At 45.8% G+C, this 15,778-nt stretch overlaps 1 protein-coding gene across 2 annotated transcripts in view; it reads right to left on the bottom strand.

Moving 5' to 3' along the window:
* Positions 1-13,419, bottom strand: part of LOC147431005 (sm-like protein LSM3A) — a 40,779-nt gene extending 27,360 nt beyond the window's left edge. Inside the window, exons 1-2 of one of the 2 annotated variants that reach the window (XM_086493512.1) lie at positions 13,179-13,419; positions 12,950-13,045 (exon numbers count right to left, since the gene is read on the bottom strand). In XM_086493512.1, coding sequence (XP_086349638.1) covers positions 12,950-13,045; positions 13,179-13,301 — 219 coding nt within the window. In that variant the 5' untranslated portion in view covers positions 13,302-13,419. The remainder of the gene's footprint in view (positions 1-12,949; positions 13,046-13,178) is intronic. The other variant, XM_086493513.1, reaches the window with a different exon arrangement.
* Between the last annotated feature and the right edge of the window lie 2,359 nt (positions 13,420-15,778).

Genomic DNA, 15,778 nt, shown 5'->3' with positions numbered 1-15,778 from the left:
CGCCCCTTTCGGTATTTCTTTTTGACTCTGCGTCCAGATGCTCCGCAGAGTGGGAGCCCTACCCACACTTATAAAGGTTACAAGGGTTGCTAAAAGCAAAGCCCCAAAAGCTTCAAAATCAAAAGCATTCACTCCCAAGCCTTCTTGAGTAAAATAAAGCAATTCAATAAAGTTCTCTCTCTTGCTACATTGCGTAGAATAAAGCAAGCCCAAAAAGCTGAAATCCGTACGCTGTTGCCACGTCATCTGTCCGTACTGCTTTTCCGTGAATCACGACGCAATCTGCGGAAGTCCGTACGACAGTGCCACGTCAGCATTGAGCGGAAAATTCAGGAGCTTCTACCACTGCAAGAGAGAGTGAGTGTGTCTGGTTTGCCACCCTAGGGATATGCCACGTCACTAGTTTGTGACATACCCCCCTCTTGAAAGCATTGTAATCGCCCTCGATTACGCCTGCAAAACAGACAGTGTAACAGACTTAAGACACTCCAAGTCAAGATTCTACCGCGACACAACAAGAATTCACTTTCAAACAGTTCACAGTTCACAATTGATTCGACACGGCCCGACGGAGTTCCGTGCCTAGAGATATTGGCCCCAAAGACTGGCGCCCCTTTCGGTATTTCTTTTTGTATTAATCTGCAACTCGAAAGTACAAAGGAGTGGGAGGCTCTCACTCTCAGACTCTGCGTCCAAATGCCCACACTTATAAAGATTTACAAGGGATGCCAAAAGCAGAGCCCCAAAAGCTTCAAAGTTAAAAGCTCTCAAAAATAAAGCAAGGCTCTCTCTCACAAGCTCTTGCGTAGAATCCAGCCTACGTAAAAATCTGCCAAAAATTTTGTACGCAAACTGCCACGTCAACAAGGCTGTACGGATCCGCGTTTTTCGGCGCGATCTGTCGGGGTTGATCGTACGGCAGTGCCACATCAACATCCACCGGAAAATCCGGGAGCTGTCTGTTGCCAGCCGGGGGTCAGTGTGCTGTGTGTACTGGATTGTGACATAACCCCCTCTTGAAAGCATTGTAATCGCCCTCGATTACGCCTACAAAACAGACAGAAGCCATAAACTGTCTTAGCACACACTAACTGTTAGTACCGATGCACTAGGAACACACATCTAGCACATGTACAAATCGACAATCACATCACACATCCCAGGACATCACTTGACATCACAAGACATCAACACGACAAATCACATTCAACATTTATTCGGATCTCAGACCATGATTTATCGACAATGCAATTAGCAATCGCATCTAGATCCACTCGGGACCTCACAGATGCCCGATTACTAATCCATATTGTAATCGTGTCTATCGAGATCTTTCAGACCAAAATGTTGCAATCATTTCGTCTATCAGTTCCTGCACTTAAACAAGTCAAGAACAAATCAGTATCATATTAGCGGGAATTCCAGTTTATAGAGTCATACAGTCGAATACTGTCAGCTACAATATCCCTGAAACTCAAAGAGACATCAGTGACTTTAATATTAAAAATCGAGGCAATCTATTGACAAAGGAGCGAAACAACTCCCCTCTTGTGCATACCCACTGCACCAGATTTTACCCAGGCTAAGTTCGGGGTTCCATTTGGAATAGACTATGCTAAACCAAAAGCTTCAAGCTAAAGATTCACAATCTGCTACGTCCTCCTCCTACATCCACTTCGCATCCAATGCAGGATAGTTCTTGAATTTAACCAAGAACCGCCTTATCGCTTTACCCTTAATCTTTATGTCTTTATGTGCCAATATCTGTTCTAGAACAAGGATCTCCTCGTTTTCTTCCACTTCGGGTTGCTCATCAGGCTCCCCATCTTCGGGCACATCGTCTTTAAAAGGCTTCAGGAGACTCACATGAAAAGCATTGTGAATCCTCCAAGTTTCGGGCAGCTTCAATCTAAAGGAGACATCATTTATCTTTTCAGAGATCTGGAAAGGTCCATAGTATCGCATACTAAGCTTTGGAAAAAGCCTCTCCTTTCCCTTTTTTTTTCTCAGGCGTGTCTACTCAAAACGTAAGAGCACCCAATCATTCTCCTTCGATTTCAAATCGCGACGATGGCGTCCTACTGTCTTTCTTGAGATTTCTGCGAAGCCTCGCGGACCTTGGCAAAAGCCGTGTCCAAGTCTCGCGTGTACTCATCGGCTTCAAAAATCTTATCTTTCGTGCTTAGGAAGGGTGGAACCTTCGCAGCACCTTCAATAATCTCAAATGGCGCCTTCCCCTTCGAAGAGTGTATCGTGTTATTGTAGGAAAATTCCACCAAAGGTAAATACTTTTCCCATTGAGTCTTCTGATCTGAGATGCAAGACTTCAATAAATCTAGTACCGCTGAATTGGCAACCTCAGATTGCCCGTTAGTCTGCGGGTGGAAAGATGACGTGATCGGAGAACTGCAACCGCGTGCCAAGGTTCTCCCAAATAGCCTTCCAAAACAAACTCGTGAATCTCGGGTCCCTGTGGGGCATGCCATGTAATCTGAAGATCTAGGCCACAAACAGTCTCGCTAAGTGACCCAACTTGACTGTTTTCTTCACTGGAATGAAATGAGCTTGCTTGCTAAATCTGTCAATAACAGTCCAGATACCATCGTGGCGACCACGCCAAAACCAGCCACTATAGTCCGTCCCTGACCCTGGCCCTAGGGTACTGTTCCCCATTCCCTTGTTTCTATGGTTCTCTCTCGAATGTCCGTATCTCCTCCTACCTGATGGCTCCAAGAAACTCTTCAATAGAGAAACCTCTTGGGGCTGATGTGGGCAAGAATGTAAAAATCACCTTCTTCATGGATGTTTTCTTAGCTCTAAACAACTGATCTAGATATGGCTTCTTTGCGTGTTTCCATTTCGAAACTAAGGGCTGAAATGCGGCTACAATCAGATTGTACACTGGCTAAAAAACACCAGATTTTCACCTAGGGCACCAAGCGAGTGCCAGTTGGCTGTGGACGGCCTGGGCCTTGAAAAGAAAGACTAATGCCCAGTACACATTATAGCTGCTAACCTTGAGAAAAAATGTCAAGCGACCTGCTGCGAACAGTGCCTTCAAGAATTCGCCTAGGGCTCGCCAAGAATCCAACTGATGAAGGGTCCACAAACCCCAATAATACAGGGCTCATTCTGTCACCAGCGTGTGACTACTATCTATCCTTTTTGTTGATTTCTTTCTTATTATCTATTTACTTTCACTTTTTGGAAACACCCCTCGGGAAATCTAACTGCCCTGCATTGCATAGCTAGTGTGGAACTGTCCAGAGGGAGTCCAGGCCTGAGGGCAAGAGAGCACTAAGGTTGGACAAGGACTATGGTTAGCTAAGTGGGGTCATTGACTAGCCATACTGGAATCCTTTGTTACAGAGGCTACATTTCAGTTCTGGGTGTGGCCACAGTGTACAAAGAGGGTCAGATGACCTAGAAAGATACAATGGCAGCATCTCCTAAAATTTAGGGAACTGCTATTTCGGGACCTGAAAATGTGTTTGCGTCATTACCTCCAGAATGACAAAGGGAACATTTTCTTACTCTGCCGTGAAGTCAACTGGGCAACCGGTTGGGAGATTTTTAGGCGGCAACCCCGAAACGGGAAAATGCTTATAAATGTGCCAAGTGGCACAATTCTGTGCACTTTCCTCATACAGAAAATTGGGCGCTGATTTTTAAGCTGGGAGAGGCTGATTTTCAGAATCTGTCACAAGTTAAGAGCTAAGGAGTGCTTGCTTTCCCTCCTATGTACAGTGCGGTGCCAGGAGTGATGCCCTGCACGCTATGCACTACCCTCTCTCTCCCCTATGGCAGTATGTTATGCCCCACTAGTGGGCTCTTCATTTAACCAAAGTACAGTTGTGTGGGTTCATGCGCGATTGCCGAGGCAAGAGTCTCTTGCACAGGTACTAGATTAGCTAGCGGCTAATCCCCCACAGGTACAGGTGATTCGGAGAGGTTTCACGCCTGAAATCTCGTCCGATTCAAAGGGCAAGTAGCCCTACAGGTGCGGGAGCTCGAGGACTTGCTACGGATGCGACCGGCACGCGAAACGGAGCCCGAAACAGTAAATTACAGCCTGCTGTGTATTTTTGCAGGTTTAGGGTTTTGGCCCTAAACGGACCCTAATACCCCCACGAGGTTCCGGGACACAAGGGGACCGCTGTACAGGCGATCTGGCGCATTTTCAGGGCTGAAAACAGAGAATTCAGCGTGCTGCAGATTCTCGCCAGGTTTTGCAAAGTGCTCGTATGCGTCGGGAAAGTCATTTAATGCGTGGGAATACTAACCGTGAAGGGTTCTAGTACAGTTATGCTGCCGAAATCAAGCCGGAACAGTCAAAATTCAGCAAAGGTTGTGCGGGGCAGCTTGTAGGGAACCACAGCATTTATTCCCTCTTTTGAACAATAAAGAAATACCAAAAGGGGCGCCTAAGTTAGGGGCCAATCTGGTGTCGGTCTTCTCATACAGGTGCATTCTAGCATCTGTATCCCATTCCCCTCTCTTGTGTCATTATAGCACAGGTAGAATAGACGACTAATAATGGGTGAAAGCTAAATCAAGGTTTGAAGTAAAGTCTACCGTCCTTTTTGGATTGAACAGGCCGGTTTCATGGTTCCATCGACGGGATTAAATCACTTTTTCCCATAGAAGTGAGCCTTGGTCAGTTTGGGCTTGAAGACACAGGGGATCATAGACCAGACATAGGAAATAGCAATTATGGCTGACAGACCAGATGATGTGACTGAAGAGGTTTCCTCTTCACAGGGTCAACAGACACATGAAGTGGGTGAGTCCTCAAGACCACCACAAACGGATGATGATATATTCAGGACCCAGTTGGCTACTGCAGTGGCTATGTTCACACAAGTAATGCAGAATCCGAGGTTTTTAGCCTTTCTGCAACCTCCTGTTCCGTCTCAGCAAGTTGGGTCACTGGATCATATTCAAAAGCCTGTTAAGGCTCGAGCACAGGTGATTCATACTGCACAGTCAATGGAAACACCTGTACACTTAACGGAGAACATGCAGTCTCCACAACCTGTGCCTAAGGTGCAAGAACATGTGGCTGAGATGCCAGTCTTTCAAGCTGTACCAGTTCAGCCAGCCACCTTTCAGCAGCCTATAGCTGGTTCTAATGGGCAGGGAAGCAACCTACAGGCTATGCAATAGGTCTTCCCACCACCTTCAGTACACCCTGGCTATTTTGGAGGTGGATCGGTATTCCAGAGCATGGCTGGTCATGCACCTGGAAATCAGTTTTACACGCCAAGAACAATGTTCGGTAGTGCTCAAACGATGATGTCTAACCCCATGTATGGTGTCACGGGCATGCTACCAAGGTTTCAGAGCACTCAGGGCCAATTTGGGATGCCACAGGCAAATTTTGGTATGGCTGGAATTACAAATCAGCAGCCAAATATGGCATTTCCAGGTCAAGTTAATAGCGGCCAAGGAACACAAATGAACCCTAACAGTGTTCCCATGTTTCAGTCACTTCCATATGACAATTTAACGCCGCTGGAGAGGCCAACTCCGTACAAAGAAGGTGGCAAAGGTGTGTCTTTCACGACCTTTACAGGGTTTGATGACAGGAAGAAGGCTCTCTCATTCCTCCAGCAGTTTGACAAGGCCTATGCAGGGGGAAACTTTACAGAGGCTTCAAAGGTCCGCAAGACAACCACTTTCTTGACAGGGAATGCGGGACAATGGTGGACAACTTTATTGCTTCAAGGGCAAGCTCCGTCCACATGGATTTACTTCAAGCAGATTTTTGCAACAGCATGGTTATCTGATGATTTTGAAGCAGATGTCATGACAGAATGGCACCAGCTTAATGCTGCTACTTGCAAGAATCTGGATGATTACAATCGGAAGTTTTGAAAAGCTCTACTTCCAGTAACTTCCTACAGGTTTGTGCCATTGACAGAACAGATTGAAAAATACTCTTGTGGCCTACCCAAAGGATTGAGGAAATACTGCACGAAGACCAAAGTCACTACTTTGACGCAACTCATCAAGGTAGCAAACACTGGCAATGGTTTGCTCAAGGGAGAAGATTGTGAATTTAACACTGGCGTCAAGGCAGGATCAGGCAAGAAAAATTCAGCCAAGAAGCACGTTCCCAATGAGGCTCCTAAAGGGACTCAAGAGCCAACCAACGCAGGGAGAGATAAAGCTACGGCTGAATCAGAAAAGGGACAAGCAAAGAAATGGAAAAGACGTTTTCCTCGCAAGTCAGAAGAGCAAAAGAAGGTCCTGAGGACAGAGAACAAATGCTTTATATGTGAGCAGCCTAGCCACATTGCTTACAATTGTCCTACAAAGAAAAGGCCAGCTGATTCTGATGACAAGGAAGACAAGAAAGGAAAGAAGCCCATGGCTGGTCTAGTGCCAGATATGGTGGGCGACCAGCCAAATTCAGATGCAAGTGAGCTTTGCAGAGCATGGGGAAAGGTCAGGGATCAAACAGTGCTTATCTTCTCTGATCCAGGTGCCAAAGCCAACTTCATTTCCCCAGAATTGGCTTCAAAGTTGGGAATCAGACCTGAAGAGATGGGGTATACAGCAGAGGCAGGTTTGGCATGTCCTGGCCATACAGAGGCTATGACACCCATCATTGGAAAGTTGCGCCTACATATCCGGTCCTTTGTAGATGCTGAAGAATTTTACATCATGCCACTGGACGGATGTGATGTGTTGTTAGGTATTCCTTGGTTGTTTCGTGTACAGGGAATCATGGATGCCTACAACAAAAAGATCACTGTACAGAGCAAGGGAAAGACTCACATTCTGGATGTAAAGCTTAAAGGGGAGTCTATTCCCACTGTATCAGCTTCTGCTATTACTTCTGTGATGAAAAAACATCTTTCTGTATACTTGGTTTTTGCACGTGAAGTGTCAGATTGTGATGAATCAAATTTATCTGTGCTAGATAAAGAAAGATCAATGTTTTCACAACAATATAGTGACTGTTTTTCCGATTCATTACCATCTCAATTACCGCCAGAGAGACCCAAGGACCATGCGATAGATTTGGTGCCAGGCAGTAGCCCACCAAATAAGCCTCCGTACAGGGTTAGTGCGGCTCAGCAGAAAGAGATAATGGGCCACGTACAGGAGCTGTTAGAAAAGGGGCTGATTCAGCCCAGTTCATCTCCATTCTGTTTCTCCCGTGTTGTTGGTGCAGAAAAAGGTTGGCTCATGGCGTATGTGCATAGACTACGTGCACTGAACAAGAATACCATCAAGAATAGTTCCCTATACCTAGAATTGATGATTTATGGACAAATTAGAAGGAGCAGCTATGTTTAGCAGGATAGATCTAAAGAGTGGGTACCCGCAGATCCGCATTAGATCAGAGGATGTGCACAAGACTGCTTTTAGAACGACGTTTGGCCTTTACAAATTTTTAGTGATGCCCTTTGTTCTCACAAATGCTCCTGCTACGTTCAATAGGATGATGGACAAAATTTTCCGTCCACACCAGCAGTTTGTTGGTACATTCTTTGATGACATGATAGTCTACTCAAAGAATAAGAGGAGCATAGGCATCACTTGCCATTGTGTTCAAGAGCTAGCGTAGTCATAGGTGCTCATCAATGCAAAGAAAAGTGAGTTTTTTTCTGAAGAGATTCACTTTCTGGGACACATTGTCTCAAAGGATGGTGCAGAATGGATCCTGCAAAAGTTGAAGCGATCAAGTCATGTCAGATTTGAAGACGGTGCATGATGTCCGAAGTTTTCTTGGGACTATGCTCCTATTACAGAAGGTTATCCGAAATTTCGCTGAGATTGGCTTCACCTTTACATGCTCTTCGAAAGAAGGCAATCACCTTTTAGATGGACACAGAAAAGATTTCAGCTTTAATCTCTTAAAGGAAAAGATGACTTCAGATCCAGTCATGGGTTGCCAAATCTTAGGAAGTCATTTGTGGTCCAGGTGATGCCTGTGGTAGTAGCATTGGTGCAATTGCTAATGCAAGATGGCAGGGTAGTAGCCTATGAGAGCAGAATTTTGCAAGTGCCAGAGATGACCATGCAAGTCTATGAGAAAGAGTTAGTGGCTGTGATTCATGCCTCTTAAGTTGGAAACACTACCTGCTAGGAGCAGATTTCGTTGTCCAAACGGACCATCAGACTTGCGATACTTCTTGACACAGACAAAGTTATCTGAGAAGCATATGCGATGGGCAAATATCTTGTCCATTGTTTCATTTTCAGATTATGCATGCGGAAGGCAAGAAGAACGTTGTGGCTGATGCCTTGTCAAGAAGCCACAAATTTCAGCTGTGTCAATTCCTTATCATCATGAACTTGATGATATGAGAGAACAGTATGCAAATGATGAAGATTTTGCAAGGGTCTTCGAGCAGCTAATGGATGGACAACGTCATGAACACTATCTTCTAAAGATGGTTCATGATGATGCATGGCAGATTGTGTCACAAAGCCATTGCGACGCAAAGTTATGAAGAGAATCATGTCCCACCGTATGCAGGCATCGTGGTATCGATGCAAAGTTAAAGCGGTTGAGACATTCTTCTACTCGCCTACATTGAGAAGAGATGTGGATGCCTTTGTGCGAGAATGCCTAATATGCCAGAAGGTCAAGTTTGCCAGGCAAAAGGCACAAGGTTATTGCAACCACTACCTATTCCAGATAAACCATGGGAAAGTATTGCTATGGATTTTATCTTTGATCTTCCGAGAACGCAGACAGGAAACGATGGTATTTGGACCATTATTTGCAGATTCAGCAAACAGGCTCATTTTATTCCTGTCAGGAAGACAGATTAGATGGCACGTTTGTTTATGAGCAATATTTTCAATATCATGGCATGCCACAGTCGATTGTTAGCGACCGTGATCCACGCATGACAAGTTTGTTTCTGGAGAGGCTTTTTTGAGAATATGGGCACCACGCTCAAATTCTCTTCTTCATTTCATCCTCAAAACAGATGGGCAGTCAGAAGAGGCAAATTCTACTGTCCTAGATCTGCTGAAGTGCTATGTGTCAGAGCATAAAGGAAAGTGGGAGCAGTATTTGCCATTGGTGGAGTATGCATACAATAATACAGTGCATTCATCAACTGGCAAGGCACCCTTTGAGATAGTTGAAGGGGCAAGAAATTCCTCCCATACTGCATACAAAGGACAAGATATTTGAAGCAGATAAGTATGTTCAGGACATGGATGAAATGTACAAGAAGGTCAAAGTGGCCTTGGAAAAGACTCAGGCAAAGCAAAAGAAAGCAGTTGATCGTCACCGTCGTGAAGTGGTATATTCACTTGTGATTGGGTGCTTTACGCTTTGAAAAGGCAAGGTTAAAGAAGATGAAGGGCAAGGAAAGACTGTTTCCAAAGCTCAGCATGCGTTACTATGGGCCTTTTCAAGTGTGCGACATAATCAGTGATGTTGCATATAGGCTGAAATTGCCTGACAGTTGGAAGATTCACAATGCGTTTCATGTGAGTCTTCTCAGACCCTATGTGGGTGATGTGCCAGAAGATATGCCAGCTGAAGATCAGCCGAAAGTCGAGGAACTTGACGAGATCTTGGTCCCCGAACAGATTTTGGCACACAAAGAAAGGAAAGTGAAAGGCAAGGTTGCTAGGCGTTACTTGGTAAAGTTCAGAAACTATCCACCAATGGATGCTAAGTGGATGGAAGAAGGTGAACTTGCAGAGTCACCAACTGTGTTATCACTTTACCTTGAAGCCTTCGGTTTGCAACCTACCTTGACCCCTTGAGTTTCAGAGCTACATGGATTGTCAATGTGACAATGGCTTTTGAAACAAATGAAATACCTGTTACATGAATGTTAGCTGTACAGATTGTCAGTTTGGCAATTGCTCTTATGGAATGTCCAAAAGTTTGGTTAGTGCTATAGAAGTGAGTATTTCTTGTCAGTTTGTCAAGAATACAGTAATTGCTTCTATTAAAGAGTACATGTGTAACTGCATTCTTAAACTCTCGGTTTGGGTGTGCTCGAAAGTGTTACGGGATCCAACGTGTACTATAAGACAGTGGCAAAATGTGCAGCTACCATTTTGTCATTGGAAAGTTAGTGACTCAAAGCAATGGCAGAGTGCGAAGCTACCACTATGTCATTGTGACAGGGTTCACACGCAGGTAATACATGAGTCAACGAGGTGTTGAATACACCAGGGTTGACAATGAGCATGTATGTGTCGTACATGTGTCGACAGGTGTTGAATACATCGGTGTTGACTAGGAGCATGAACGACATAGATGCAAACGAGGACGTTTGAGATTTCAAGAGGGGAGTATGTCACCAGCGTGTGACTACTATCTATCCTTTTTGTTGATTTCTTTCTTATTATCTATTTACTTTCACTTTTTGGAAACACCCCTCGGGAAATCTAACTGCCCTGCATTGCATAGCTAGTGTGGAACTGTCCAGAGGGAGTCCAGGCCTGAGGGCAAGAGAGCACTAAGGTTGGACAAGGACAATGGTTAGCTAAGTCGGGTCATTGACTAGCCATACTGGAATCCTTTGTTACAGAGGCTACATTTCAGTTCTGGGTGTGGCCACAGTGTACATAGAGGGTCGGATGACCTAGAAAGATACAATGGCAATATCTCCTAAAATTTAGGGAACTGCTATTTCGGGACCTGAAAATGTGTTTGCGTCATTACCTCCGGAATGACAAGGGGAACATTTTCTTACTCTGCCGTGAAGTCAACTGGGCAACCGGTGGGAGATTTTTAGGCGGCAACCCCGAAACGGGAAAATGCTTATAAATGTGCCAAGTGGCACAATTCTGTGCACTTTCCTCATACAGAAAATTGGGCGCGCTTTTTAAAGCTGGGAGAGGCTGATTTTCAGAATCTGTCACAAGTTAAGAGCTAAGGAGTGCTTGCTTTCCCTCCTATGTACAGTGCGGTGCTAGGAGTGATGCCCTGCACGCTATGCACTGCCCTCTCTCTCCCCTATGGCAGTATGTTATGCCCCACTAGTGGGCTCTTCATTTAACCAAAGTACAGTTGTGTGGGTTCATGCGCGATTGCCAAGGCAAGAGTCTCTTGCACAGGTACTAGATTAGCTAGCAGCTAATCCCCCCGCAGGTACAGGTGATTCGGAGAGGTTTCACGCCTGAAATCTCCTCCGATTCAAAGGGCAAGTAGCCCTACAGGTGCGGGAGCTCGAGGACTTGCTACGGATGCGACCGGCACGCGAAACGGAGCCCAAAACAGTAAATTACAGCCTGCTGTGTATTTTTGCAGGTTTAGGGTTTTGGCCCTAAACGGACCCTAATACCCCAAGAGGTTTGGGACGCAAGGGGACCGCTGTACAGGCGATCTGACGCATTTTCAGGGCTGAAAACAGAGAATTCAGCGTGCTGCAGATTCTCGCCAGGTTTTGCAAAGTGCCCGTATGCGTCGGGAAAGTCATTTAATGCGTGGGAATACTAACCGTGAAGGGTTCTAGTACAGTTATTCTGCCGAAATCAGGCCGGAACAGTCAAAATTCAGCCAAGGTTGTGCGGGGCAGCTTGTAGGGAACCACAGCGTTTATTCCCTCTTTTGAACAATAAAGAAATACCGAAAGGGGCGCCTAAGTTAGGGGCCAATCTGGTGTCGGTCTTCTCATACAGGTGCATTCTAGCATCTGTATCCCATTCCCCTCTCTTGTGTCATTATAGCACAGGTAGAATAGACGACTAATAATGGGTGAAAGCTAAATCAAGGTTTGAAGTAAAGTCTACCGCCCTTTTTGGATTGAACAGGCCGGTTTCAGATTCACACGTCAGAAATGCTCGCCTGCAATGGAAGAGGCGAGATTTGGAGGAAGGCTGATACAAGCACAAGAGAGACATGGCTCTACGGCACCCCTGATTGGCAGACCCTTCTTCTACTACTGATTGATGATAAATGGGACCCCATGGATCAAAATGAGGTCTACCGAAAGTTCCTGAAATCGTGTCTAAATACATACATAAAAATCCTCTTGACATGTGTCAAGTCACGTGGTGGAATTCTTCAAAGACGGTTACCTGCAAAAACACACAAGGTTAGGCATTCACATGCTCACAGACCACATGCTAGTGCTTCCAATTGGCGGGTCCACTCTATTTTGCCCTGCTCTATATTATGCCTCCCCTAGGTAGGATATAGAATGACCATAGGGCTTCATTTCATGTCAACATTAATTTTGACTCTCTTGTACTATTTGTTCTAGAGTAATTCTCCCTCTCTCACAGTCGGGAGTCGTGGGGCACTAGATGAAAGCCGTACAATCAAGACGCTTTCCTCGACAAAATTGTCACATGCAGCCGATGGATCTATGCCCTCAGCAGCCATAATATTTATTCGTATCCTCCAATGATTACATGCCAACTCAGCATACATCAAGAATCTGCAAGCCCACTCAATCACCACCAGGTCAGCACACGGAATTTCTGCAGTCGGTAGATTGTCGCCATCTCAGCGCCTGGAATTTCTGCAGCTAGCACGAATGATGATGTGCCACCTCAACTAGTAGAATGCTGTCAGCTCGCCTCTCACACTCAGTCAATGCGCCAGTTCTTGCCCCACTTCCCTCGACTGTAACCCCGGGAAAGGACAGCTAGTGTCCTTTCCCTGTAATCATCAATCCCCAACACTAGCGGTCCTTTCCCTACGCCATCCCTCTATGTCCTCCGGTCTCATCTCCTTCATTAATGAATCAAAGGAATACTGATGTTCAACAAGAAACAATAATTGAGGGCTTTCAAGCTGAAAACAAGCATGTTAAACAAACAACTAGGCCTTGGAATGATCAAGAATGAACCACCTGGCTCAAGTCTTTGTATAGGCAGTATAAATGCCTAGCTTCTGCACCATTACAATAAAATTAATGAAGGAAGTGATTTTCAGATGAATCGAGATACAAAGAATCAATACTTTTGAGTGCACAAAGCCAGAGCATTCGGTGTAAGACATACTTACCCGAACAATTTCTTCGTATGTCTCATCGTCAATTTCCACAGAGGTGATGACTTCTTCTACGTCTCCAAGGATCATATTCAAGTGCTGATCATATGCCTGTAAATAGAAGCACTGTATCAAGAGCAGAAGGCTGACTCTCTCCCCCCCCCCCCCCAAAACACACGCACGCACATATGCAGGAGACGGAGCATGCAGAACACGCTTAAAGAGAGGCCACTCAAGACGTTACATGAAGCTTCCCTCGTAGCTCCCTGTCTGATCGAAGCTTCACATAAATCCTCTCGTCGAGGCTAAGCCTGATGAGGTCGAGGGGCTCCTTTACTGCACTGTCTTCTTCTGCTGTTGCAGCCATCCCGATATTCGCGTTACGAGGAAGAGTGCGTAAAACTATCGTCTACTCAAGCAGGCAAAGCTTCGTCTATCAAGCACACGCACTAGGCTATAGAGTTTCAAAGATGTGTAGCAGGATGGTGCAAGACTTAAAATGTTGAAATTCAAATGTCTTAAGTCGAGTAGTAGGGGATACCAGCTGGCCTAAATCAAAAGATCTCTCGTCGGGAGAGTATATTCTCTTTGGGGTTTTGCACTCGATCATAGAGCAAACGTGAGAGAAGATTGTGCACAGGGGGCAGGCACAGGTCACACAAATAGGAGGCGGAAGAGCCCGGGGGGGGATGTTGCAGAAGTTTCGCAAGTGGGAGGCGAAGGGGGGTGCCAAAAACATTATTTTTTAAAATTAATGGACAAGCTCTCCAGTACATGAGCACAATTGCCCTTGTGTTAGCAGCACTAACATGATGGATCTCCGCTTCGTGCGAGTTCAAATCTGCCCTCGTTCCTTTTATTAGGGTGCGAGAGCAATCCTCGAGTCCTATGAAGTGGAATCGACAGATAATTGAATAAAATGAGAGCTGCCAGTACGAGTAGTAGGGGGTACTAGTTTGGAAAAAGCAAAAAATACCCAACACACACATCACCTGCCATGCCATATATCTCTCTCTCTCCCTCTCTCTTTCCTCATGATCTCTCTCCGCGCAATGTCTGCATGCAGAGATTTGGGCATTTTCATGCAAAAAGAAAAAAGAGAAAAGCCATTCGAACGGCCACCTGCGAGCTCGTCTTTCTACAGGCATGGAGCATGGGTACTTGGCTCTCACTATGTCTCTCTCTCTCCCTCATGCCTACGAGAGCTAGCGTGGATTCTCTCTCTCTCTCTCTCTCTCTCTCTCTCTCTCTCTCTCTCTCTCTCTCTCTCTCTCTCTCTCTCTCTCTCTCTCTCTCTCTCTCTCTCTCTCTCTCTCTCTCTCTAATCGAGGAGATCCGGATCGAGCACATCGAGCTGTTGAGGAGAGACGAGCCCAGATGATGGCTCACCCAAAGGTGAGTATCAAGGCAAGGCGTTCTCTCTCTCTCTATGTCTCTCTCTCTCCCTCATGCCTACGAGAGCTAGCGTGGATTCTCTCTCTCTCTCTCTCTCTCTCTCTCTCTCTCTCTCTCTCTCTCTCTCTCTCTCTCTCTCTCTCTGTGTGTGTGTGTGTGTGTGTGTGTGTGTGTGTGTGTGTGTGTGTGTGTGATCGAGGAGATCCGGATCGAGCACATCGAGCTGTTGAGGAGAGACGAGCCCAGATGATAGCTCACCCAGAGGCGAGTATCAGGGCAAGGCGTTCATCAAGGCAACCCTTGCTCCCGACCCTCCCATGTACTACATTTTACACCCCCCCCATTAGTACAGGATGGAGCTAGCATGATTGATGCATTTGCATGATTGTACTACCCTTACCATATAGACATACACATATCCCTAATACTAGAGCTCCACCCATCCCCATAGATCTCATCACCCACCATACGTCCTTCTCTCTTTTACTTTGTACCGTCTTGAATTATTTTGTATTTTCAGATAGACAGAGGACATACACACATGTATACTTGATTTGTCTCATAAGCCGACTTCGGCCTCACATAGACATTAAAAAGCTCTCTCTCTCTCTCTCTCTCTCTCTCTCTCTCTCTCTCTCTCTCTCTCTCTCTCTCTCTCTCTCTCTCTCTCTCTCTCTCTCTCTCTCTCTCTCTCTCTCTCTCTCTGTGTGTGTGTGTGTGTGTGTGTGTGTGTGTGTGTGTGTGCGTGCGCAACAATGGTCCCGTGGATTTTCTCTACCTCATGGCTATGAGAGAGGTCACTGAGACTCTCTCTTTCTCTCTTGGAGTCGCACGCGTCGTCAGGGTTTGCTTTTGTTCACAATGCCCTGCATTGCATGCATCGTTGTTGAGTCTTCTGAGGAAGATGCATCAGTTGGAAGATGCAGAGGCATCTTTCAACTATTGAATTTCATTTTACATGAGTCAATAGTCGAGTAGTATCCACGATTTTGAAAAATGCTCTATTAGTGGGAATTTGGTGCGGATCGGTTAAAGAAGAAAGGAAAGGTAAGGATTTGGTGTAGGTGGAGGGCATGCAATGAGGATAGCTGGGAGGATCCCAAGTGGGTTGGGGGGAGCATACATGCTGCAACAATGGTTGTTGCACTAGTGGTTACACCTGTGATAATACAGGGCCGATGGGAGTAGCCCGAGTGGGATGGGGGAGCAACATTTTTTTTAACCGTGTTAAGCGTGTCCACGCTATAATGGCGACTATTGTGACAATGGTTACTCAAGCATTGATAGAGCCATTAGTTAATGCACTCGAGTTCAAGCCTTCCATTTAAAAAAAGGTTGGATTAACCTCCCTAAGAGGGAAAGAAAGGAGGGGGTGGGGGGGGGGGGGGGGGGGGGGAAGGGGGAGGCACGGGCATGGGCATGGGGAGCTGGGATCTACGGCCAAGGGAA

The sequence above is a fragment of the Adiantum capillus-veneris genome, chromosome 21 (assembly GCF_014529385.1).
Source record: "Adiantum capillus-veneris isolate H3 chromosome 21, ASM1452938v2, whole genome shotgun sequence".
Lineage (NCBI taxonomy): Eukaryota > Viridiplantae > Streptophyta > Polypodiopsida > Polypodiales > Pteridaceae > Adiantum > Adiantum capillus-veneris.
The sequence above is the reverse complement of the archived record's forward strand: the minus strand, read 5'-3'. Positions and strand labels throughout refer to the sequence as shown.